Genomic DNA, 26,596 nt, shown 5'->3' on the forward strand with positions numbered 1-26,596 from the left:
TATTGATTTTCATTGGCACAGCCATGTTTGTTTGTGTTGTTGTATACAGACCTGGATGGGGAGTTGTAATGGTCTGTTGTCATAGCAGCTCATAAATCACTCAATCCCCTCTAGGTGCCCAAAAGCTGCCTAATGCTGCAGCCGGGGACTAAAGTTGACATGACTAATGTTCGTTTAGTCTTCTGTGGGGTACGCTCGATCCCTTGAGATGTTTCCCATCATTGAGAGGCTTTACTCCTGTTCATGCCAGATTCATAACCATATTGGATTTGCAAAAAAAGGAAATAGGGTCTTCCAGGAAATGGTATCACACTTAATGTTCTATGCTTGCTATGGATGCCAAAAGTCAGCTCAGTCAATTAAATAATCACAACTTCATTTATACGAAGGCTGAAAATGATCTTCTGGTTTAGAGTAGTTGTGTGAAGAGCAGTATTACCTGTATTCATCTGGCTTCATTGCTCATCCAGTGCCATATTATATGACCCTGTGTGACTTTTGGGTCAGGTTGTATGTTTCAGTGTGTGGTACATTGGAGTGAATCAGCAAATGTAGATGCTATAATCCTAACAGGGCATTTCAGCCTGCTTTAAATTAATGACACTGTCCTCGCCATCTGTCCACAATGGTGAGCTGAGGGGCATCTCCAATATGTCAGCCACCAACGGCAAAGTAATGAATGAATCATGTCCTTTGTGCCAGTAATGTAGACTAGATTAAATATTTTAGGGTGAGGCCTACAATTGATTAGTTGTGTAGCAGCAGGTGCCTCTTATAAACAGTTCTGCATTGTACTTAACAGATATATCGCCTGATCTATTTCAGAGTGGGTCATCTCTAGTCAATTCAGATAATCTCAGTGATAACTTCCAGTCATAGTTAATACTGAGGACAAAAACTAAACAGGAAAACTCTGTTCAGAGTGACAGCCTGTCCACCAGGCAGGGAAAGCTGCCACACATTCCATCCTGCCGGGCCGGCGCAGAGCGTAGCTCAGGCTAGGCTCACCTAGAGCAGAAGGTCAGGGGCCCTACTCTCTCTCCCAGAACGGGTTTGTCCATCTGTGCCCAACTGGCAGGGTTGGCACCCGACGTGGGCATCTGCCACCTGTGCCTGTGCCAGCTCGGTGTACACGCAGACATCTGCTCTGGCCGTGCTCAAGGGGAGCCTCCACGGTACGACAGACAGGGGGCCAAACATTGTCCTCGCCTCGCTCTGCGGCTCTGTCTGCTAACAACCTGGGGTAATGAGAACAAGCAGAGCTGAGTAGACTCCATTAGGCCATTAGTGTTAACCTAACCTGTGGGTTCCTCTGGAGGTCAGAGAAGGATGCTGAGCAGTGAGTACAGGGAGGGTAGAGCAAGCATGAGGTTATTGTCACTTCTTTGCAGGATGTCGATATAAAAAAAAACAGGTAGCAGGTTTCAACAGATGGATCGGAGGTGTTGCATGGCCGTAGTGCCACAGTGGGTGGGACAGTTTTTGGACTATAGATGTGTTACTGAGTGTTGCAGTTTCTTGTCATATTTATCAGGGATTGAGGACTGGATTTGTCTTGTTTTATAACAAAAACTTTTTTAGTACTTTTCACTCTCTCCCTCTTCAGCAAATACATCAACACAAACACACACATTCACACGTGTTTCCCCAACTCTTCCTAAATGGAGTAGCAATACAGAAAGCAAACATCTGTTCAGATTAATAACACGCAAAGTTGTTTTGGGGTGGAATTCAGGGTTGGAAAAGGAGCTTGATCCCTGGACTGGTTGTATTGACGTCCCCACCTGGCCTGGCCCCTATGAGGACTAAATCATCGAGGATTTTCTCCCTGGGATTATCTAACTCATCTGACCATAGTGTTAGGTTTCTATTTGTTTTGATTACAATCAAATAAAGTCTCATTGAAAGACATGCACATTGTTTGAGAGATTTCATTGGTGTATTCCTCTTACAGAACAGTGTGTATCAGGAGAGGAGGTGCGGTCTTAAGAGTGTTACCCATCAGCTAGCACAACATGATGGATGCTACCAATTTATAAGGGTCATAGGTCAGACACAATGTCGCCAAACAGTTTGCCATCTATATAAGGCATTATGGGTAAGGGCCCATCTGACTCCCCATTGGAGACTGGGAGGTTCCCTTGGGATGGCTAATTGGTCAGCCAAGTGTTGTGTTACAGTAACAGAAAGGCTCTAATGGTTTCCAGTAATAACAATAATGACCATCCATTAAAAAGAAAACTAAGTAAAGTCTCACTTACTCTTGAATTGAATGTGAATAATCAGACAAACATCTACACTTGGATAATCAATCTTTATAGTGTTGCCACTTAACGATATTCCTCCAAATCTTCCTTCGGAACAGAGACGAAGGCTGGCAAGCAGAAGGTGCAGGTGATAAAGAAGCTAGTACTTCAGCTCCCTAAACCCAACCAGGACACCATGAGAGTACTCTTCAGACACCTGCAGAAGTAAGTTGACAGCCTGTTAATGTCATTGGAGCACAGCCGGAACATGTTGTATTCAATGTCCAGAATTCGGATGGATTGTAGAATGCGGTAGGCGAATGCTATAGTACTACAGTAGTAGTACTACTACTAACTCATAAACAGTATTTTTTTTCTATTAGCCCAGTGTTTTTTAAAAGTAGAGTGACAACAGAGGGTCAAACGTACAGTAAAGGGTGACGGAGAGGTCACACTAAAACATCAAGCTCTGGAGAAAGTTACGTATGACCCTCCTATCCCCCTTCCCCCCACCCGACCGTGGCATCCCGGCCCCATGTGTGTAGGACAGGGGGAAATGACCTCAGTGCTGCCTGCGTGTGCAAGTTGCCTGGCCCCGGTCCACTCTGACTGTCCTGGCCAGGCTAAAGGGGCCATATGGCTAAACCCATGTCCCAGGAGAGGTGTTCTATCCCATCTTACCCTTCTCCATATTTACCACCCCACACAGGAGGCCAAATGACTCATTTTAGATTGATGAGCCCCTCCCTAACTGGAACATACCCCTTGGCTACAGCAGAGGACGTGTGTGTGTTTGTCTGTTTGCTTTCGAATGCCAGGTCCCTCAATAAGTCCAAATCCCCCATTCATATCCCCATGCAGAATTGCCTGCAGAGATAACCCCAAAACATCTCTATCTCTTTATCTCTCTCTTTCTTTCTCTCTCTATTTCTGTCTCCCTCCTCTCGCTCTTTCTTTTTCTCTCCTTTCTCTCTATCTTCCTATCTCTACCTCTCGTTCCCCCTCTCTCTCTTTCAGCAATGACACACCTAGTTCAAGGAATGGTTTCAGCGGCATTTCTATCCTATTTCTCAGTCCTTCTCAGCTCTTCTTTGCAGCTCCTTTATGCAGCTTTGCATAATAGAATATGTTGAATAATATCCTCATAAAAACTATCAATGGACTGAGTGAAGTAATGTTACTGACACATTGTTTTGCTCACACGGTTTCATTGCGCGGGGATTGTGGGGACAGAGTAAATCCCAGGCAGTGCCTCCAAGTCTGCCCCCACCACAAAATGACTTCTCCCTGCCCTCTCACCATGCAAATAATCAAGCCAGAACGTCTCATGTGACAGAATGGCAGGAGAACGGGCCCCTAGGGACCAGATCCAGGACTTTGGCTACCACACCCTTACCTATTGATGTGGTTTAGCTCTAATTCACTTATTTCTCTCTCCCTCTTTCTCGCTCTCTGTCTCGCTCCATACCGCGTTCACTTCCAGTTCCACTCTTTATTTCTCATAGGCTAGATGCGTTTGCCTAATCTAAATTTCACACCAGACCACAGTAAATTGGGATCATGTGTGATTTTTTTACATTTATTATTTGCCTTTTTTCCCCCAAAGAAAAGAGCATAGCAGCATTGGAGGGCGCACAGGCACAGTGTATAAAACATTCTCTGAGATTGCCAGAGAGCAAAAAGAGGGGGAACACCGAGAAAATCTTATAAAGACAATTAGAGGTAAAGAATGAGAGTACGAAGTTTACGCTGACAAACGCTTATCAGTGGTGCATGTTGCCTTATCGAGGATATCAAATGAGATTACAGAGTGTGTGAATGTGTTCCTGCCTCCCATATTAAACAACTTTTATTCCAGAAGGAAGAGTGGTTTATGATCCCAGGCTTCACTGAGCGGTTTTATTTCGGTCCTGGCTGGGTTGTCTGTGCCTTCAGTAATGTAGGAGTCTATGAAGTTTTCTGACTGCTTTGTTGTGGCTTCATTCTCTGCCTGTGTGGAACCAGTGTTCCTTTTTCCCCGATCCATAGGGTCTGGCTTCAATATCGAGCTGTGTACTTGCATTGTGATGATGTGGTCAAGGAAACCAGATTCTCTGAAGTGTACCTTCACTTAGCCATTCTATTTATTCTCCTTTTTGTAAGTGTTTTTGTCACTGCTGTTCATGGTACCATTTACCACAAGGGCTTTAAAAATATCCATGGGCTTTCAATTCCTGCTGACCTTACTACAGAGAGGAAATCAAACCTCTATAGGTGTGATAGGTAGCCTCAGCCGAGGCTAGGAGAGGAATCAAAATCAATGGGTGCTGCTGAACTAGAATGGATGACATAGGTCTGTCTAGGACAGCTCTTATGATTGGCTCTCAACTGCCATGATCCAATGCAGTGTTGTTTAACCATAGTGCACCAAGAAGATGCTCGCTGCTTGGAAACTTTTCAACACTTCAACTCAAATGTTTGGTCCCATGGGGTATTTTTAGTTCAGATCAAATGGGGCGCTGTCTGTTCACTTTACGAGACTGACACTTATAGTTTCAACCTTCGAGCTTTAGACCATCCCCTCTCCTCCTCGTCCCCACCTCCTCCGGCTCCCTGCCCCTTCCTCTCTCTCTCTTCCCATCCCCACCTCAATTTATTATCTGTCCCATGATCCTGAAGGAGTCAGTGATCCTGACCCAATTAGGAGGAGCCTTCCAGGCGAGGAGGAGGGTAGGAGGAGGGGAGGAGGAGGAGGAGGAGGAGGTGGAGAAGAAGGAGGGGAACCCATCATGGTCCAGCTCTCATTTTCTGTCATGCCCCGCCTGGAGAAACTAGATGCTAATTAATTACCATTGGCATCTTGGGCCGTGCACGTCAGCTCATGTAGGAGACATCAATGATTCGTCAAATCAAATCACGAGTCCCCTCTGGTCAGCTCTCTGGGTAGAGTAGGATGGACATTGCTGATATGAGATGTGTATGCCACCATGGCTTTTTGGAAACACTGTGCCAGGGTGTTGGTGACTAGTCATTACTTGCAAGTTTGGGTGTGAAGTATTTGAAGTGTGACTTTGTTTCCTGTAAGTATAGCTAGTGTTAGAGGTTGTAGCCGTTGTAGTCAGAGGAAGAGGAGATGAGGAATAGCTAGTCTACACAAAGTTATACCAGTCTCCGTTGTGCCGAGGCACAATGATCCTGAGAACTAAGGTGATGTATTCCTTCTGTGAATATACAGTGGAATTACTTTAATAATGAATAATAATAATATACAGTGGAATTACTTTAATAATTGAGTCGCCTTATTTGAGATCATTAGTGAACCATTAGGCATGGTAATCCAGACCCTTAGATCATCGCAGTGTTCTAATTAAGTTAAAACGCTGATGGTCAGACAGGCAGAGAACAGTGATGTACTGTACACAGGCACAGGGCTGAGGTTAATTGCAGACATAAATAGGAAATTATAGCGTGTACACATTTTAATCAGGTTTCACTCCAAGACACACTCCAAGACACTTAGTCACATGGACACACAATACATGCAAAGACACAGACCTACAGTAATGGCAAGTGCATGGATAGAAACTCTATTCATCAGGTGAATACAACTGCATTTCGAAAGTGTAAAATAAAATAAAAAGCACTTGCACATCATATTGTCCACCTCAAGTACGTGCGTTCAGTAAACTTTGTTTTTCCCAGTCATCCCCTAAAATATATATTTGACCAGAATCTTACAGCACATGCACGCGGTGACAGTAAATCTCTAATTCTGCTTTGCTAGCACCGATAAATAGGTGGCAGTGAATTTCACTTCCTGCAATTACACTCCCACCTGTGAACGTAAGTGCTCTCGTCTGGAATCAATTATGGCACTCTTTTCACAATATAGCTCCTTCCAAGACATCAGTGTTCTGTGCCTTACTAGCATTATGGCACAGGGGAGACACTGTTCAGTACTAGCTACATTGGTATTGCTAAAGCTAGCACTCTGAACATTATTAATATACATAAATTACCACAGCACATTGATACAGATTCGCTCTGACACCGTAGCATGATAGCATATTTTATGGAAAATATAATTTTTTGGCTTAAAGTGAGATGAGGATAATTATTCATAATGATTGTGTCAGGTTGGATCATCATCATGCCTTTCTCTTAGTAATGAGCTTGAGAAATATGCATGGCATGAACACGCTGGGTCGATATTATAATGACATGTGGCAGAGCAAGATGTTGACCATCCCACATGATTAACGATTTAGAGGCATATTTCCATTGGTGAGAGATACAGCCTGATCGTGACCTTTCCAGGCACGTGTTTTATTGACATATACTGTAGCACTCAACTGTTTAGACAGACTATCCCGAATGTGAATGTCAGTCCATCTTAGATGTCTATCCTGATTGAGCTCTTGCATACCTGTACATCGGCTAGATGTTATGTTAACTTAACTATTATAGTAGTTGTCACAAAGAATACTAACTCCATACTTTGGGGAAAAAGGGAAAGAAATCAAATTGAACTGTTCTAGTGTGTTTTCTTACTATACATGTGCACTACATTTAGGCAATGGAAAAAATATTCAGACTGTTGTTTTATTTTGCTTTTTGTTTTATGACATGTAAGCCATAGATAACATCACTTAGGGCTTTCCAAAAGACCAGCTTCAGGCGCTGCAGTGCCTAATCCTGGCACCCTGACAATACCTTTGGATGCAATTATCTGCTGAGAGGCCCTGTGTGAATCTGTTTTGGGCAAGGAGGGACCCCATCCCACCTCAGAACGCTCCGTCAAGATCCCACTGACAGCTTGGAGATGCGCCCCACGCCACAGCCCTTCCATCCCGTTCCAGGCCTCACTCCATAATGGGCCCAGAGGCCTGTGGGCGGCAGCCTCCTCCACAGAGGGAGTAGAGACTGGAGCGGAGTGGGTCCCCCTGCCTGGGCCTGCCTTGGTCTTTGTCCCACAGCCAAGCCTCAGCTCAGGAAGAATACTTCTCAAAAAGCCTCCCTGTATCACGTTCTCTGTGCTTTCTCCAGAAAGTACAACCACTGAGTCCTCATATACACCCTGCATAGCATACTGCTCATGTCAAGGTAATGGAATATACAGTATATCTAATGGATTATGGCCAAGGAAGAAGGCGAGGCAATCTGTACAGTGAAACAAAAGCAGGTCACTGCAGATTGTACAGTAGAGAATATCATCTACAGTTTCCTCATTGCGGCATAGAATCGTACAGCATGTACGTAATGTACAAGAGTTGCATGTGCTTCTTAATTTCCTGCCCCTGTTTTATCCAGTCCCCAAACCTTCTCCAGACCTCCTCTCTACACTGAAACTCCATCCAGATTTATTTTGTGACGTTCCCTATTCAGATACATTAGAGTCAATAGATGTTCCGCAGTTGACTGCCGGTGCTGAATGTATGGCATGAAGTGAAAGTACACATCTTTGGATCTTTGAATACACAAAGCTGGGTGCACAAATGATATACAGAGTTACCAATACTGAAATAAGATATGTTTTCAACAGGGGCCATTGAATGGTAAAAATCAGCCTTGCTAACAAATCTACTGAATGTGTGCAGAAATGATCCAACATTTTCCGGTAGCAATGAGATGTCTGTTTTTGTGATGATCATTGATGTTGACTTGAAAAGCCTTGTTTCGTGACTCATGAGTTAATATCCTATTGTTTCAATCTCAACCATCTAAATCAAAGCTCTCTCTTATTTTCCCAGATAATTTAACCATTATCTCTCTGCAGGATTCTGACGTGTTCACGGAAAAACCTGATGTCGACACAAGGCATCAGCATCGTGTTTGGCCCGACACTCATGTGGCCTGAGCTGGACTGTGGGAACATGGCGGTCAACATGGTTTATCAGAACCAGATAGTGGAGTTCATCCTCATTGAGAGCCCAGAGATCTTCGGCCTAGAGAAGAAGTGATAAGGACATTTTATCTACAGCAATGGATGGATTCATGAACAGACAAGAGGACCTGTTGTGCCTAATGCTTGGAGCTAGTTGCTAGTATTTCTGTAATATATTATTAATAGTGAGGATTTGCACCTTATCTTAAAGTTTTAATAGCATTTATATCTTACTATATTGTTAGTTACACTTCTTGAACCCAGAACCCAAACTGTGATTTCTGAATTGTGCTATAGTGAATGCATACTAGTAAATAGCTTATTTTGTGGTCTGGCTCTTCCATTGCCTTATACTGCATAGCTACAGTATCATGAAAGAAGTATTGACAAAAGTAATGATACTATGTCAAGTTAACTGTGTGTGCCTGTGTGATGCATTCAAGTCTGTGAATGAGCATCATCCTCAAGTGTGTCTGAGACAGGCTCTATGCAAATGGACCTGTCTCAGACACACTTGGAAATTAAAAATAATCCTTTGAATATGAGCATTGAGGTTTATTTTTCATATGCATTGTATGAAACCACAAGCACATTGGAAAAAGTCTCCCTTCCTCCTCCAATTGCAAATGTCTGTTTTAAGGGTTAAACAAACATATACAATGATGTAACATGAATACTGGGTGATCAGAGGAGCCTACCTACACACAGAAACACACACATAGTGAGTGTGTGAGTGAGTGAGAGAGAGAGACAACCCGGATGAGATGATTACTTGTAATAATTTTCTCTGACGAACGACCACTCATCGAAATATAACTAATGGAGCTGTCCCTGAAATAAAACAGTCAATCACAGTGTAAATGAATGGGAGGGCGAGCAGAGCAGAGAGGAGCAGCCACAGCCTTTGTAGTCTAATAAGTGATCACAGGACTCGTATCATACGTCTGTCAGCTCCTATTACACAGCCTTGCTCCTCAAAGTACGGCCGCAATTAAAACAGGCTCCCTAATCTGGAGTTATGTAATGCCATTTAAATGTGTCACTTTTAAAGTTGCCATCATGTCCAGTACTGTACACAGTGAACCCCTTATTCTATTCTCACATCACTTTCTGTACAGCACTGTATACTGTAAGAAGTTACAGGGATCTGAAACACCTGAGAGATTCATGACAAGAGAATCACAGCAGATTATTGGTGGGTGTATTGACCTCTTTCCTGGATATTGTTCACATCGATTCGTCTGCAAGTCCTGTTTGATATACACAAACCTATCTGTTTCAGATCATTTAATTGAAGAGTGAATCTAATTCCTGAATGTTTGATGAAGATTGGGAAAAATCTTTAATCTAGGAAAAGACTTCGTTTAGGCTTTTTGTCAATATGTTTGCTTTGATTTTTCAGACTTTTGGGGCGGCAGGGTAGCCTAGTGGTTAGAGCGTTGGTCTAGTAACCGGAAGGTTGCAAGTTCAAACCCCCGAGCTGACAAGGTACAAATCTGTCGTTCTGCCCCTGAACAGGCAGTTAACCCACTGTTCCTAGGCCGTCATTGAAAATAAGAATTTGTTCTTAACTGACTTGCCTAGTTAAATAAAGGTAAAATAAAAAAATTTAAAAAAATAAAAAACATTTCAGACTGATCCAAAGCTGGTCAGCAGCTCTTCATTGCTCTATGTCAGACCAGAGGGAGGGTGGGGTGAATCAGCACCCTCTGCTGGTCACTAGTGGCCAGGGCAGAGTCACTCAGACAAGGTGTTCTCCATCACTATCAGATCACAGCTGCTCTGCTCCTACTTATATGACTAGAGACCACATGAAACACACTCCCTGTCTGCTCTGACCATTTGCTCTCTGGGAGCAAAGCTTTGTTGTGCTGTGTGCTATTTTTGTCTTTTCGGCTGGAGTAGGAGTCCCTTGTCTTTTAAGATACAGGTTTACCAACACTGCAGACTTGCCCTCAAGGAAAATTGTTTGTCTTCGTTGTGGATGCAGAAACCCCAAGAAAGCCATAGACTGTGTAGATACATTTTTGTCAATGTGGTCATCCATTTTACAATGTCTAAATATCAGTATAATGACAACTCTGCAATACTGCAACAATGACAACAGTTGTCCTAGAACATGTCCTAAATCAATATCATTATACCAGGAGGACTAATGGATCTATGTCATTTGGGATGGTCCAAACACACCCTCAAGCACCAACCACTTACAGCATCTGTAGCATATAGTATCATAGACTACCAGTCCAAAGAGATTCCACTCTGAAGCTGCCACTTTAAAGCCACTTTGAAAGTCAAAGTATGTCAAAAGAACCTGTATCAAATAATTAATTAGACTTACTCCCAGTAGGTTGAGAGTCGTTTGAAAGGCAATAAGGTGCCATGCTTTCATACTCCTCAACAGCACTATAGAGCTGGGTAGTTGTGGATGTACTAATCAGTTCCCTGTAGAGCTTATTTGAGGAAGAGCATGTAGAGATAAGGCTAAAGCAACAGGAGCCCTGTCTAGTATGACAAACACACGTCCAATCAAAATGTTCCAAGTTAAATCAAGATCACTGCATCTTCTGGTAGGGTATCAACCAACTATTGTATTTGTTGAGGAGAAACGTGATTTGTGTAAATACTGTCAGAAAGCGTTTCTCAGTCAGCATATCTCCATATGGATTGAGTGTACAAATAATCCAGAGATACAATTGTAGCTGTGTGGTACTGTACGACAGCATTCACATCAGTTTCAAATCAGCCAACTGCTTTCATACCCCCTAACAGAAGTTTCTGTTTATACACTTTTTAAAAGCCAATGCAAAGACTATGCCATTATGGAATGCGCATTTTTTTTTCTATAGAGCTCAGCAGAGATAAGAGAAAGTCTAATTATGGGAAAGCCATTTTTCTGCATTTCATTATTCTCTAAATCAGATGTCTCATGCCTTGGCAGAGAACTGGGAGAACGATGGGAGAGTGACATACTTAAACTAGCTTTGTGGTTGTGTTTCACTAAATCTCCACAGAGAATAAAAGACAGAACTGAGTTCCAGCTTTGGGTGACCTCCCTCCTGGCACGCAGAGACACTTTCGAAGACCAAACGAGCCCGGCAGGCCACCAATGATTTCAGCGCCACATTTCACTCTCTACACAACTTTTGACAAAAAACATGAATGCGGTCTTGGATCCAAGAGACCGAGTTTTTGCTGCATGGGAATGTTTCATCCATTTGCTTGTTTTGTTAAAAGGGGTTGTCGAAGTGTTGGACGGAGAGTAGGAAGGATATGCTTAAAGTAATTGGCAACATAAATATGTAATGTAAATAGGGCAGTATAAATAATAGGAGCAGGGGTAACTGCAGAGTGGTCTGTGAATAAGGGAGAGGTAACAGAAGAAGGACAATTCTGACATATGACACTACGTTCAGCTTGGGACCCCTCTGTCCAACTCCATAACCAAGACGTGAGTCAGAGTAGGCTACAGTACAGGGGGAATGTGGCCGGTTTGTTTTCCTTCTCCCAGCCAAGACTCTCTATGTGTGGTGATTTCATATAATAACTGTCGACCACTCTGTTTTGGAATAGCCCCCCTTTGTTCCTTTTTGGAAGAGCTTCATGGCAACGGACGTCTGGCTCCTTTAGTAAAAAATAAAAAATCCTTCAAAAAGAAGAAATGGAGGCATAACAATACGGTGTCCCTGTGAAACGCATGCCACGTTCTAACCACCAGGCCTATTAAAACACAACCCCAGCTCCAAAAGAACATGGCAGCATATTGATAGCATATGACTGTGTCACTTGAGGACAAACTCCTTTCTCCATTCCTCCCCCTTTAAACATTTTCTATCAGGGAACACCGTCACAGAGAAATTAAATGGCCCATATGGCAACTGTAAAAAGCTAATGTGGACTAATCAGAGCTAGCCGGGCTCTGCTAATTACTGTACCTTTAATGCTGCCTCTCCTGGGACTGGGCTCATCAGAAGCCTCATGGAAAATTGAGGCTGGCCTTTATTTAAAAATGTATTTTCTTTCCTCAAGTGTTGCATTTTTAAATAACTCCCCGTGTTTCTGTGACAGTCTCAGAAGTCCTCTGATAGGCCTACGCTTGGGTTAAGGCTTGATTTGCTAAATTCAGTTTACAGATGTGGTAAATGAAGTTGCCACTTCAAAGACGTATTTATAAGTTTGTCACTGTGAATTTATGCATTTTCTTTTCCCTTTATCGTGTTCTAGGAACAAATGCAGCAACATAGCATGATGAGAACTAGTGTTGCATGTAGGCTACAATACAGTTAACTTGGTAGCACTTTATCTTATGACACTGTTTCTACTGGCTTCATGCAACAATTTCAAAGATTTTCCCTTTTACAGTTCTTATAAGGAAATCAGTAAATTGGAATAAATTCATTAGGCCCTAATGTATTGGAATACAGATATGCATCTGTTCAGGGACGCAACTTTGGTTTTAGAAGTGGGGGAGGACCTAACCTACGCTCCTCCTATTTTTGGGAGCATCTAAAGCTAATTTCCTGCATTTCTACACAATCTGTCCAGTCATCAACTAGGTAAGTGATCCTTATTAAATATGTGATTGATTGGTAAGTGATTGATAAGATTGAACTAGATCAATGATAATTCAATAATCATTACTGTGTTGCACCTTTAACCAATATACTAACACAGGAACAACTCTTTAAAAAATACAAAGACTTTTGATTGTCTTTATTCAGACATCCTCTATATAAAATTTTAGCCAGACCGCCCAGCCAGCCAGAGCCGCCAGCACGCCCAACCCCCACCAGGCTAGTCAATAACTCAAATCTTGGAACAACTTCCTTCCCATGTTTTTGTTTTATGTCTCAAGGAAAGGTTTGGAAATAAGACACAAATACACCTACATATTAACACACAGAAACGGTACACACTCCATATAATTCATATCACAGGCCTAATAATACTGTAGAGCTGTTTTTACTTGCACAATATAGCTGAATTGCCCCGTCGTGTCCCTAAGGGTCCACGTCCCTGCAGCGCCCAAATCCAACACACCCCACTCAGCTTTAGGATCTTAGTGAAACATTCATTATTGGTTTCAGGTGTGTTGGGCCAGAGTGTCAACCAACAGTAGGCAGACCCCCAGGGCCAGGACTGAGCAGCCTAGCAGCTAGGTATTGCCTAAATAGGTATCTCCCCTGATGTGGACATGTTTTCAATACAGACTCATTTTGTCATACTGAATTGTAGCAGATCCTTTGTTCGCACTCCCCAGGGCGATTGAACTGATTCCAGAAGCAGACCGGCAGAGGAGAGGTGCTCGGAGTGGTCTTCTAGTCCGACTTAGGAGGCACGCACACCACCCACCGCTTCCGAGTATATTACTCACAAATGTTCAGTCTCTGGATAATAAAGTTGACGAGCTCAGGGCAAGGGCTTCTTTCCAGCGAGACATCAGGGATTGTAACATACTCTGTTTCACAGAAACATTGCTCTCTCGGGATATACTGTCTTAGTCGTTCCAGCCAATTGGGTTCTCAGTTCATTGTGCAGACAGGAATAAATATCTCTCCGGGAAGAAGATGGGCGGGGGTGTATGTTTCATGATTAACGACTCATGGTGTAATTGTGATAACATACAGGAACTCAAGTCCTTTTGTTCCCCCAACCTAGAATACCTCACAATCAAATGTAGACCGTATTATCACCCAAGAGAATTTTCTTTGGTTATAGTCACGGCCATGTATATCCCCCCTCAAGCCGATACCACGACGGACCTCAAAGTCCTTCACTGGACTTTATGCAAACCGGAAACCACATATCATGGGGCTGCATTTACTGTAGATGGGGATTTTAACAGAGCAAACTTGAGGAAAAGGCTGAAAAATCTCCTTTCGGAAAATCTGTCAACGACTTCATTTTGCTTCTCCCTCCTACAGTCAGAAACTCAAACAGGAAGTACCTGTGCTGATGACTATCCAACGCTGGTCTGAACAATTGGAATCCACGCTTCAAGATTGTTTTGATCACGCGGACTGGGATATGTTCCGGGTAGCTTCAGAGAATAATATTGACGAACACACTGATACGGTGACTGAGTTAATCAGGAAGTGTATAGGAGATGTTGTACCCACTGAAACTATTAAAACCTACCCTAACCAGAAGCCGTGGATAGATGGCAGCATTCACGCAAAACTGTAAGTGGACCACCGCATTTAACCATGGCAAGGTGACTGGGAATATAGCAGAATACAAACAGTATAGTTATTCCCTCTGCAAGGCAATCAAACAGGCAAAACGTCCGTATAGAGACAAAGTAATGTCGCAATTCAACGGCTCAGACATGAGACGATTGTGGCAGGGTCTACAGACAATCACGGACTACAAAAGGAAAACCAGCCACGTTGTGGACACCGATGTCTTGCTAAACACCTTCTTCGCCCGCTTTGAGGATAACACTGTCACACCCTGATCACCTGTCCTTGTTATTGTCTCCACCCCCTCCAGGTGTCACTTGTTTTCCCCAGTGTATTTATCCCTGTATTTCCTGTCTCTCTGTGCCAGTTCGTCTTGTATGTTCCAAGTCAACCAGCATTTTTTTACATTATCCTGCCTTTGCTATTCTCCTTTTTATAGTCCTCCCGGTTTTTTGACGCTTGCCTGTTTCTGGACTCCGTACCCGCCTGCCTGACCATTCTGCCTGCCGTACCCGCCTGCCTGACTTCGAGCCTGTCTGCCACTCTGTACCTCCTGGACTCTGAACTGGTTTTGATCTTTTGCCTGTCCACGACCATTCTCTTGTCTACTCCTTTTTGGATTATTAAAAATCTTAAACTCCAACCATCTGCCTGCTGTGTCTGCATCTGCGTCTTGCCTTGTGTCATGATAAACACAGTGTGTTGGTGGCCCGCTACCAAGAACTTTGGGCTCTCCTTCTCCATGGCCGACTCGAGTAAGACATTGAAGTGTGTTAACCCTCGCAAGGCTGCCGGCCCAGATGGCATCCTTCGCCGCGTCCTCAGAGGATGCGCAGACCAGCCTGTTGGTGTGTTTACGGACATATGCAATCTCTCCCCATCCCAGTCCGCTGTCCCCACATGCTTCAAGATGGCCACCGTTGGTCCTGTACCCAAGAAAGCAAAGGTGACTGAACTAAATGACTATCACCCCGTAGCACTCACTTCTGTCATCATGAAGTGCTTTGAGAGACTAGTCAAGGATCATGTCACCTCTACCTTATCTGTCAACCTAGACCCACTTCAATTTGCTTACCACCCCAATAGATCCACAGACGATGCAATCGCCATCTCACTGCACACTGCCCTATCCCATCTGGACAAGAGAAATTTGTATGTAAGAATGCTTTTCATTGACTATAGCTCAGCATTCAACACCATAGTACCCTCCAAGCTTATCATTAAGCTTGAGGCCTTGGGTCTGAACCCCGCCCTGTGCAACTGGGTTCTGGACTTCCTGATGGGCCACCCACAGGTGGTGAAGGTAGGAAACAACACCCCCACTTCGCTGATCCTCAACACTGGGGCCCCACAATGGTGCGTGCTCAGCCCCCTTCTATTCTGTGTATCCATGACTGTATGGCCAAGCATGTCTCCAACTCAATCATCAAGTTTGCAGACGACACAACAGTAGTAGGCTTGATTACCAACAATGACGCCACAGCCTACAGGGAGGAGGTGAGGGCTCTGGGAATGTGGTGCCAGAAAAATAACCTCTCACTCAACATCAACAAAACAAAGGAGATGATCGTGGACTTCAGGAAACAGCAGAGGGAGCACCCCCCACCCTATCCTGATCGATGGGACCACAGTGGAGAAGGTGGAAAGCTTTAAGTTCCTCGGCATACACATTACTGACAAACTGAAATGGTCCACCCACACAGACAGTGTGGTGAAGAAGGCGCAACAATGCCTCTTCAACCTCAGGAGGCTGAATAAATTTGGCTTGGCACCTAAAACCCTCCCAAACTTTTACAGATGCACAATTGAGAACGTCCGATCGGGCTGTACCACCGCTTGGTATGGCAACCGCAGGGCTCTCCAGTGGGTAATGCGGTCTGCCCAACGCATCACCGGGGGCAAACTACCTGCCCTTCAGGACACCTACAGCACCCGATGTCACAGGAAGGCCAAAAAGATCAGGACAACAACCAGCCGAGCCACTGCCTGTTCACCCCGCTATAATCCAGAAGGCGAGGTCAGAACAAGTGCATCAAAGCTGGGACCGAGAGACTGAAAAACAGCTTCTATCCCAAGGCCATCAGACTATTAAATAGCCATCACTAGCACATAGAGGCTTCTGCCTATATACATAGACTTTAAATCACTGGCCACTTTAATAAATGGAACACTAGTCACTTTAATAATGTTTACATATCTTGCATTACTCATCTCATATACTGTATTCTATACTGTCTTAGTCTACACCGCTCTGACATTGCTCGTCCATATATTTATATAATCTTAATTACATTCATTTACTTAAATGTGTGTATATTGGGTATATGTTGTGAAATTGTTAGATATTACTGCACTGGTGGAGCTAGAAAAACAAGCATTTCGCTACACCCTTAATAACATCTGCTAAACACGTGTATGTGATCAATAACATTTGATTTGATTTATTCCATATAAGGCATGACCTTATGAAAGTTGAACAGCATACCCTTCATCTTGTCATAAATCAAATCTAGTGATACATAACTTGACATTTCTTCCATCCATTGTGGGAGGATCAACCAACCTTCCAACAAGCATTTCACTACACCTGCAATAGCATCTGTAAATATGTGTATGTGACCAATAAAATGTTATTTTGAATGAATTGCAATGCGTTTCTTAGCCGCTATAAATACTAGGTTACACTGTTTCTTCTGATAAGTTTCCAGTATCAACATTTCCAAGCAAACAAAAACAAACAGGACGAAGGGAGAATCTGTAGACATGCTGAGATAAAATAACATACTCTTTGCCAGAATTCATCCAGCCTTCACAAGACCTGACATGCAAATATTTTCCCTTTTGTGTTTTACACCTCCAGCAGAATAATTACATTTCTGTGTGCATTATATTCAGTTTCACTGGCATATAGTACATTCTATGGATGGTCTTAAACTGTAATAATTTATGTTGGAGATTATATGAGCATGACTGGACATTCAAACATATCTGTATCCATTCATCATCATCAATATCATCTCCCAGTTCTTCCTCACATTTTTGTTTCACGTGTTTTGTGTCATCGGGAAAAGCCTCTATCACCCCTTGGTACAGTTTGGAAATTAACTTTAGAGGTTTGTCAGACTGCTTTAAAATAGTTTAAATATTTGAAGCTTCTTGCTTGTCCCGTGTTTTCTGTACAGAGAAAATAAAGTGTTGTATCTGCATCTCTGCCACAGACTGGTCTTCCCTGGCTGCCTGACCCTGACGAGACCCCTGTCACCGTCTGATCCTGCTCAGATGAGGCATGACAAAGAATGACATTAGTATACATTATATTATCCATGAATAGAATCAATGGTTCAACAATTGAAATGACCATTATTCCCAGATCCCAGACTGTAGCCTACCCATCTACCCTACCCATGGAACTTTGTATCCATTCACTCGCAGTTATAATATACTGGAACATTTACCTGAGCTATGTAGACCGGTCTTCCTTGGCTGTCTGACGCTGCAGGGACACCAGTCACCATCTGATCCTGCTGAGACATGATGAGCATAGTGTTGTGTACTGACTGTGCACCGTGACAGTGAAGCCTGTAGAGCTGTATATACTGTGTCAGTGTGAAAAGTAGGGAATTAGCTAGGGAAACGGACAGTTCAAAAACATTATATTGCTATACTAACTAATAAAAACTCACATTGTGCTGAAAAAATGTCTGAATATCGGTCTTCAATCATTTGGCCACTGGTTTCATCGTTTGATTCAGGTCTGGTGTGATTGAGGCAAAAATAATAGCTAAAGTTAGCGAGCTAGCTAACTAACTAGCTAATGTTAGCCAGCTTTTGGCTAGCTCTGCTAGCTAATGGTACAATGGTACATCATCAAATGTACCTCTGTTGAAAAGGGACAAAGCAAAGGCTACAAAACATTTCCATACACACAACAGCTGTTAGATACTGCTTTCTGACAGATAGATAGAGGCTAGCTAGAGCTGAGCTGGCTGTGGTAGCTACTGGCTAGCTAACTAGCTGCTGGTAGTTCATTCACCTCAGTGGAGGGGGGATGAAACATTAGCTAAGGTAACATGTCAGTTACACTACTAGCTCAGTACTGGGAATATATATACTTTTCTTCTGTCAAACAGTAGTTACCTTGCCAGCTAGATCAGACAACTAAAGAGTAGCCAGTTTCTGCTCTGCTTGCTTTTACAACTCAGAAAAAAAGTGCAACACAGACAGCAGCTACCTCTGTTCATCTCTCCTGTGCTGGTCTTATACGCCAGCCTTTCAGAAGCTTTGCCTTCAAACAGCCTGTCTGCTCTGCGGTGTCTCTGCGGTCCTAAATGCAGCAAGCTGAAACCAGAAAACAGCCTTCCTGACTGCTCTGAGGCGTCCGCATGGTCCTAAAGCACACCGGAGATGTAACACAGTGCAATGATAAAACTATGGGGGACAAAAATGCAATTTCAGAATCGTCACCAGCGAAGGTGCCCCTGTTGGTCACAGATACCTTTAAAAAAAGTAGGGCATGGATCAGAAAACCAGTCAGTATCTGGTGTGACCACCGCAGCACGACACATAGATTTGCATAGATTTGATCAGGCTGTTGATTGTGGTCTGTGGCATGTTGTCCCACTCAACTTCAATGGCTGTGCAAAATTGCTGGATATTGGCGGGAATTGGAACACGCTGTCGTACATGTCGATCCAGAGCATCTCAAACATGCTCAATGGGTGACATGGCTAGTGAATATGCAGGACATGGAACAACTGGGACATTTTTAGATTTCAGGAATTGTGTACAGAGCTTTGCGACATGGGCTGTGCATTATCATGCTGAAACATGAGGTGATGGCAGCGGATGAATGGCACGACAATGGGCCTCAGGATTTCGTCACGGTATCTCTGTGCATTCAAAATGCCAGCGATTAAATGCAATGGTGTTCGTTGTCCATAGCTTTTGCTTGCCCATACCATAACCCAATGGCAACAGCTCTGGTGCAGTCAGCATGTCAATTGCACGCTCCCTCAAATCTTGAGACATATTTGCCATTGTGTTGTGTGACAAAACTGCACATTTTAGAGTGGACTTTTATTGTCCCCAGCACGAGGTGCACCTGTGTCAATGATCATGCTGTTTAATCAGCTTCTTGATAAGGTGGATGGATTATCTTGGCAAAAGAGAAATGCTCACTAACAGGGATGTAAACAAAGTTGTGCACTGAATGAGACAAATAAGCTTTTTGTATGGAAAAAAGTCTGGGATCTTTTATTTCAGCTCATGAAACATGGGACCAAAACTTTACATTGCGTTTATATTTTTGTTCAGTGTATTCAATTCACAAATCATTATTCCCAATTGCCCGATATTAAATGGTATTATACGGTGGTTATTATTCATAGGTTATTACTGCATAATTAGCACTTAGCCTGCAATGTTTCAGAAAATACCTGATTAATAACTGACGGTTTGCATGTAGGAAATGTATTATTTTCAAAGACCTTGACAGTTATAATAAAGCCATTGGAGAGATGATCAACATCTTTATTCAGCATCTCACTCAGTCTCCAGAGTGGAATAACAGGTCTTTCCCACATAGAAACCTCTATCAGATGTAATGAGGAAAACAGTTGTGCCTTATCCATATCCACATGTGCACATGTACATTTGCATAAACACATTTCCCCAGACCAGTCTTTGTTTTTGTCTTTCTTTGAGTTTGTCATTCCATGCTGGAGGTGTTGTTTCTGTCTAGAATCAGACAGCCTCAGAACCAAGAGGACGGAACCAGGCTTTTTTCTGATGCGTGAAATTAATGTTGCTGTTCTTTGTTGATAATCCACCAGTTTCAAAATGCCCCAAACCAACATTTTCTTACTTTCAAATTCAAATAGCAGAGCCTTTTTCTCTGTCTTCCATCTCTCTTAAGAGTTTCTTATTACAAAAAAAGTGAATTCTAATTTTAATATTCACAATAATACTGTCCGTCATATAGGGAAACTATCTGCAGGAGTCAGTTATTTCTTGAAAAATGGCATTAGCCTTAGACATGAGGAAAAATGATTTCGCCATAGTTCATGGATGTATGGAAGTATATTTCATTGTGAGGCTAAGACGAGTGAACAAGCCCTGTGCTCAGGGCCACAATCTAGTCATTCAGAACCTCCAGCAACAGTCTAGCCGACCTACACATTAAGTCGACCTACACATTAAGGAATGAACTGTTTCCCTTTATTTGACCCGTGGCAAAAATAAAATACTTTAATTACCAGGGAGAGAATTATTCTCACTTGGCTGTACGCATGAGTGGAGGGGATAGGATACGGAGTGACAACAGACTCCAAATGTAACACCAAGACATAGCGAGAGATCACGGTACGTTGATTCTCATGGGTTAGCCTTTTCCTTCTTCACCTTATTACAAAGTATGCTGAATGTCAACTCCTTAAAAACTTTCATAAAACCGTAATCTCTGGAAATAAACTGTAACCTAGCTATAAAAGGGATTTAATGATTCTGCTCTTATCAGAAACTAATAACAAATATGGTAGATGGTCAAAATAAAGGGAGGGGCAAACAAACATCTCATTCATGTTTCCATCCGACTTAAATTGGAGATATTGCCAATTTTCCTAAATCAAAACAGGGAAAGTGGTCACAAGTCGGCTGTTTTTGAGTAACACAGTCCTAGATCAACAGTCATGTACAAATCAAACACGCACACGCTTTCAGAACACACAACTAATACAGTAAACACACACATGCAGTACACACGACACCAACTGTTCAAAGCAACGTGTCTTAACAGGCCAATGAAAACGTTTAATGCATTCAGTATTTTATGGACTCTGCTATAAAACCTTTTACAGTGGGGTGGCATTTTGCGACCGGGTAGACGGAAGGCATTGTTATGGGCTTTACTGCGTCGTCAGGTCGCGACCTGGGTCTGTTGTGGCTGCTCTGCTAGTCTACAGCTACTAGGAGCATGGTACATAGGGCATGGGTGGATGTGGAGTAGACAGAATAGGGTTGTAATTGATTCTAGGGGTGAACCAAGTTATGGACATAAAGCTAAGGTTGGAGTTGAGGGTTGGGGTTGAACCGGGATGTGGACATGAAGCTAAGGTTGGAGTTGAGGGTTGGGGTTGAACCGGGATGTGGACATAAAGCTATGGTTGGAGTTGAGGGTTGGGGTTGAACCGGGATTTGGACATAAAGCTAAGGTTGGAGTTGAGGGTTGGGGTTGAACCGGGATGTGGACATAAAGCTAAGGTTGGAGTTGAGGGTTGGGGTTGAACCGGGATGTGGACATGAAGCTAGGGTTGGAGTTGAACCGGGATGTGGACATGAAGCTAGGGTTAGGGTTGTGGTTGAGGCTAGGGTTAGGGTTGAAGCGGGATGTGGTCATCAAGCTAGGGTTGGAGTTATTCATAATCAGGAGGGAATAGAAACCCTGTCCACGGTTATGGATAATATTAAATCAGGTGTTAGTGAATGATAACTCAATGAATCCACTGATGGAAGGATGCTAGATGTTCCCCGTGTGAATATTGGAACAAAAGTAAGAGTGATGTGGACAATCTAAAGGTTGTCACAGAATAAACTAAGATGTAACAATATTACCTAATCTCTGCCATGACTTTAACTGTTCTATCAGAGGCACGCAGTGATTCATAGCTTCATAACTGTTGGTTATCCTATCGTCTCTCCCAATTGGTCTGTAAAGAGGGGTGACATCTATTCAAATTTCATAGTAATAATACCTCATACAATCAGAGGAGGAGTAAGGAAAGATAGCCTTCCACCTGTGACCAAATGCATCTACTTTTTGGTTAAATTTGAAGACTAATCTTCACACATTTACAAACAAAGAATCTCTTCATTCTCAATATCCAATGCAGCCAGTCTTTAATACTGTCTACACAACAGTACATGCAGCCAGTCTTTAATACTGTCTACACAACAGTACATGCAGCCAGTCTTTAATACTGTCTACACAACAGTACATGCAGCCAGTCTTTAATACTGTCTACACAACAGTACATGCAGCCAGTCTTTAATATTGTCTACACAACAGTACATGCAGCCAGTCTTTAATACTGTCTACACAACAGTACATGTTTATTATGTTCAACAGTCTTGATTTCAATTCTGTTCTAACCGTACTATTGTTGACAAACTGAGTGGGCTGTGCTGTTTGTTGCCTCTACAATACCGCGCCACGACGTGAACAGCAGAGTCAGTCTGACACACTTTGCTTAGCTCGAGAGATTGCATTAATTCTCCCGTTTCTCCCTGCGACTACCAGGTGGAAGAGCATAACCGCAGGGCAAAATTGTTCAGTGTTTAAAACATGGAATGCCATTTTTCTAGTTGTACGGATTGAATACGTGTTAGCGGTAAATTGCAGTGATGTGTCATGTCGTGTTTAGTGGCCATTTAGTTTATGATACCGACGGATCCACATTGCATTATGTTCCGCTCTCTACGGAGCTGAATATTGGAAATGAGAGGGTGTCATCATGGGTAGGATTGGGACAAATATCAGGTCAATTGCTTTATGGAGATATGTGTGAAGCCCAAATGGATTACTTTTCTTGTCACAAACGATACCAATATGGCATACACCAAACAAACGAATCCCAAGGGACTACAACAGGGCTCCAAACTGGGCAATCTAGGATTTGAATGAGATTCAAAGCATCAAAGACGTCATTATCTCCTAGTAACCCATCGACTACCGTGGTACTTGATAATACCCTACGCATTATGTCAATAGAAAATACAGCCACCATGCTGAGGGCCCCCTGTGTACTCACCACTCCTACTCACACATTAGCTGCATACAAAACCACTGTGAGCCACTCTCTGTGCTGGCTGAAGGTGGGGGGCCAGAGGGGTTTGGGGGGGGGGCAGGAGAGGAGGGGTCCCCAAGCCCCTCCACCCCCTCTTCCTTTTATATCATCTTTGAGAACGTAAAATGCATTGGAAGGGGATTGTGGGTAGGTATGCCCGGGGCTAGAGCCGAGTGTCGCGCTCAGTTGTGTGGGTGGACAGTTTGATGATGCACCCTGAGGCCTGTGTTACCTCAAAGTCCATTAATAACCACGATGGGCGCCTCTCCAGTCCCTATGCAGCCTAGCCCTACAACACAGCAGCCCTAAAGTACGTGTGCATAATGAAAAGGTTTAATTCAAATATTAACTCTATCGGTTTAAAACATCTTTTCCTCCTCGGTGTCGTGTGAGCCCGTTTGACTAATTCTGTTTTCTTGGCCTGATTTTACTTCATAAAAGATCAAGGGTATATAAGAAGGCAAGGGATTCAGGTTGCTGCTAGCAACACTAAAGGGGAACATGCTTTGAATAGGGGGTAAAGATTTAAAAGGGGAAGGCGGCCAAACAATGCTGCGGTTAGGCCTATATGGTTAATTCCTGATGATATGGTTAACGTTTAACCTTTTCACCCTCCGCTAATGAAAGTGTCTGTTCTACCTTGAATACATAGTTATAAGGTATTCTCTAAAGGGGCTGAACAATTATTTAAACCATGGTAGTATATGATTGCATTGTTAGTACTGGCAGTCTGGGCATGACACATTGAGAGCTCCACCTGAAAATACATGTACCAAAGATATTTGCTTGTCAAATATGGATTCTAGTATTGTAATATGTTGAACATTCTCAAAACAAAACACTATATTCTACAAAACAATATAAAACAATGTTTATTTGTAGAACTTTACAAGACAGAGCGTAGACAGAGAGACCTGAATTGATACCAGCAGACAATTACCTAGCCCAAGTCAGCCCAAGTCAGATTAGGTACTTCAGTCTCCTGGGGCCTCATTTACAACCGTTAAATATGGGCAGAATAAGCATACATGCTGCCTATAGCAAGTGTCTAAGATTTATTGTATATTCAAAATCATTTAAAATGAACAAAAATATTAACTCAACATGTAAAGTGTTGGTCCCATGTTTCATGAGTAGAAATAAGATTCCAGAAATGTGTCATACGCACAAAAAGCGTATTTCTCTCAACTTGTGTGCACACATTTGTTTACATCCCTGTTAGTGAGCATTTCTCACTTGCCAAGATAATCCATCCAAATGACAGGTGTGGCATATCAAGAAGGTGATTAAACAGCATGATCATTACACAGGTGCATATTATGCTGGGGACAATAAAAGGCCACATACTCTAAAATGTTCATGTTATTTCATTAAAAAAATATATATATAGTCATTTAGCAGGCGCTCTTATCCAGCGCGACTTACAGTAGTAGTAGTGAGTGGATAAAATGCCACAGATGTCCTAAGTTGAGGGAGCGAGCAATTGGCATGCTGACTGCAGGAATGTCCACCAGAGCTGTTGCGAGCATTGAATGTTAATGTCTCTACCATAAGCCGCCTCCAACGTCATTTTAGAGAATTTGGCAGTATGTCCAACCGCATGTGTAGTAACCAAGCCAGCCCAGGACCTCCACATTTTGCTTCTTCACCTGCGGGATCGTCTGAGACCAGCCACTCAGACAACTGATGAAACTGTGGGTTTGCACAAAGGAAGAATTTCTGCACAAACTGTCAGAAACCGTCTCAGGGAAGCTCATCTGGTTGCTCGTCGTCCTCACCAGAGTCTTAACCTGACTGCATTTTGACGTCGTAACCTAATTCCGCTGGTACGCGGCCATCCAAGAAGGAAAAATAGGAAAAAGATTCCTATGTCTATATTTTAGATTCTAAAAATAAACACAGATGTTCTCTTCTCGTTAAAGTGGAACTGACAGCATTTTAACTACTTTGCAGATACGAAACAGAATCATATCAGTCAAAAATATCAAATTCCCAGTTTATGCTACAAAACCAACTTCATAAGAGGTTTTAAAAATAGGTTCTATTTGATTCAACATTCCATGATGTACACTAAGGCATTGTTGGCATAATAGATCAGTTCAATGCATGATTAAATGAATTCACTAATACATTTCTTAGTAGTCCAAAAATATGACTTTATGGTTGTAAATCACAGCTGGCCTGGTACATTGTTTGCTGCCTCCATTCAGGACGCACCGTTTCAGTTTCAATTACTCAAAATTTTGACAAAAAACTGACAAATGTAACTAAGGCTGGGAATGTCAATACCCATCAAACTAGCAAGGGCAATGATCACCAGTCAGTCATAACATGGCTAATATGCTACGTATGTAGCAAGCTAAAAACACAGAGCCTAATGTTAGCTAGCTAGATAGCTGCTAGGAGGACACTGTGTCATTGGAGAGGTCATGGTCGCAAATTTTCCCCCGGTATTGTTTTTCGGTGGCTACACAGCTAAAGATGCACGTGTCATTTGGTTAGCTAGCAAGACATGTGAATCACTTTGCTAGCTAGCTAACTAGCTATGCAGAACGACTGTTATCCAATTAGCATATCTCTTGCATTCGCTAAATCACTCTGGCTAGCTATGTACTCTGAAATCTTGTCTGAGTGTGCCAGAGCGCAAAAAAACGTAATAGTCACGTACGCTCAATATAACATGTAAACAGCCTAACCAGCTCTGCTCGGGCGAGTAAAATGGTGAGTGAGGTGTTCCCTCATTTGTGTCTGGAAGTAGCTAGCAGGCTAGGAAACTTTAGCCAGTTAGCTTGGGTGCTCTGTTGGGACATTGGCAGACAAGCTACAGAAGGACGAGCAGGCAATTACCCATCGTTTATCATTTCAATTTTGATGGCCAACTAGCTGAAAAAGTTTGAGAGGGTTTGTCGAAATGTTCCTTTGTTAGATTTTAGCTCATCTTGCTCTGGCTAGCATTAGTTGTTGATCTTGTTGTTGTTGTTAATGTGCATACAGTACCAGTCAAAAGTTTGGACAGACATTTAAGGGTTTTCTTTATTTTTACTATTTTCTTCATTGTAGAATAATAGTAAAGACATCAGACAATGAAAAAGCACATATGGAATCATGTAGTAACCAAAAAATGTTTTACATTTTAGATTTTTCAAAGTAGCCACCCTTTGCCTTGATGACAGCTTTGCACACTCTTGGCATTCCCTCAAATCAGCTTCATGAGGTAGTCACCTGGAATGCATTTACATTAACAGGTGTGCCTTGTTAAAAGTTAATTTGAGGTATTTCTTTCCTTCTTAATGCGTTTGAGCCAATCAGTTGTGTTTGGACAAGGTATGGGTGGTATACAGAAGATAGCCCTATTTGGTAAAATACTAAGATAATATGGCAAGAACAGCTCAAATAAGCAAAGAAAAATGACAGTTCATCATTACTTTAAAAAGGTTAACACTTTTTTGGTTACTAAATGATTCC

General features: G+C 42.6%; 1 protein-coding gene across 2 annotated transcripts in view; it reads left to right on the forward strand.

Moving 5' to 3' along the window:
* LOC139399631 (rho GTPase-activating protein 15-like) overlaps positions 1-8,654 on the forward strand; it is a 45,262-nt gene extending 36,608 nt beyond the window's left edge. The window contains exons 12-14 of one of the 2 annotated variants that reach the window (XR_011632111.1): positions 2,366-2,471; positions 8,002-8,576; positions 8,618-8,654. Coding sequence is in view for 1 of the 2 variants with exons in the window: in XM_071144976.1 (XP_071001077.1) it covers positions 2,366-2,471; positions 8,002-8,185 (290 nt within the window). In the remaining variant the exon portion in view is untranslated. Of the gene's footprint in view, positions 1-2,365; positions 2,472-8,001 lie in introns of both variants that reach the window. The other variant, XM_071144976.1, reaches the window with a different exon arrangement.
* Positions 8,655-26,596: the final 17,942 nt, after the last annotated feature.

This window comes from Oncorhynchus clarkii, chromosome 3 (assembly GCF_045791955.1).
Source record: "Oncorhynchus clarkii lewisi isolate Uvic-CL-2024 chromosome 3, UVic_Ocla_1.0, whole genome shotgun sequence".
NCBI lineage: Eukaryota > Metazoa > Chordata > Actinopteri > Salmoniformes > Salmonidae > Oncorhynchus > Oncorhynchus clarkii.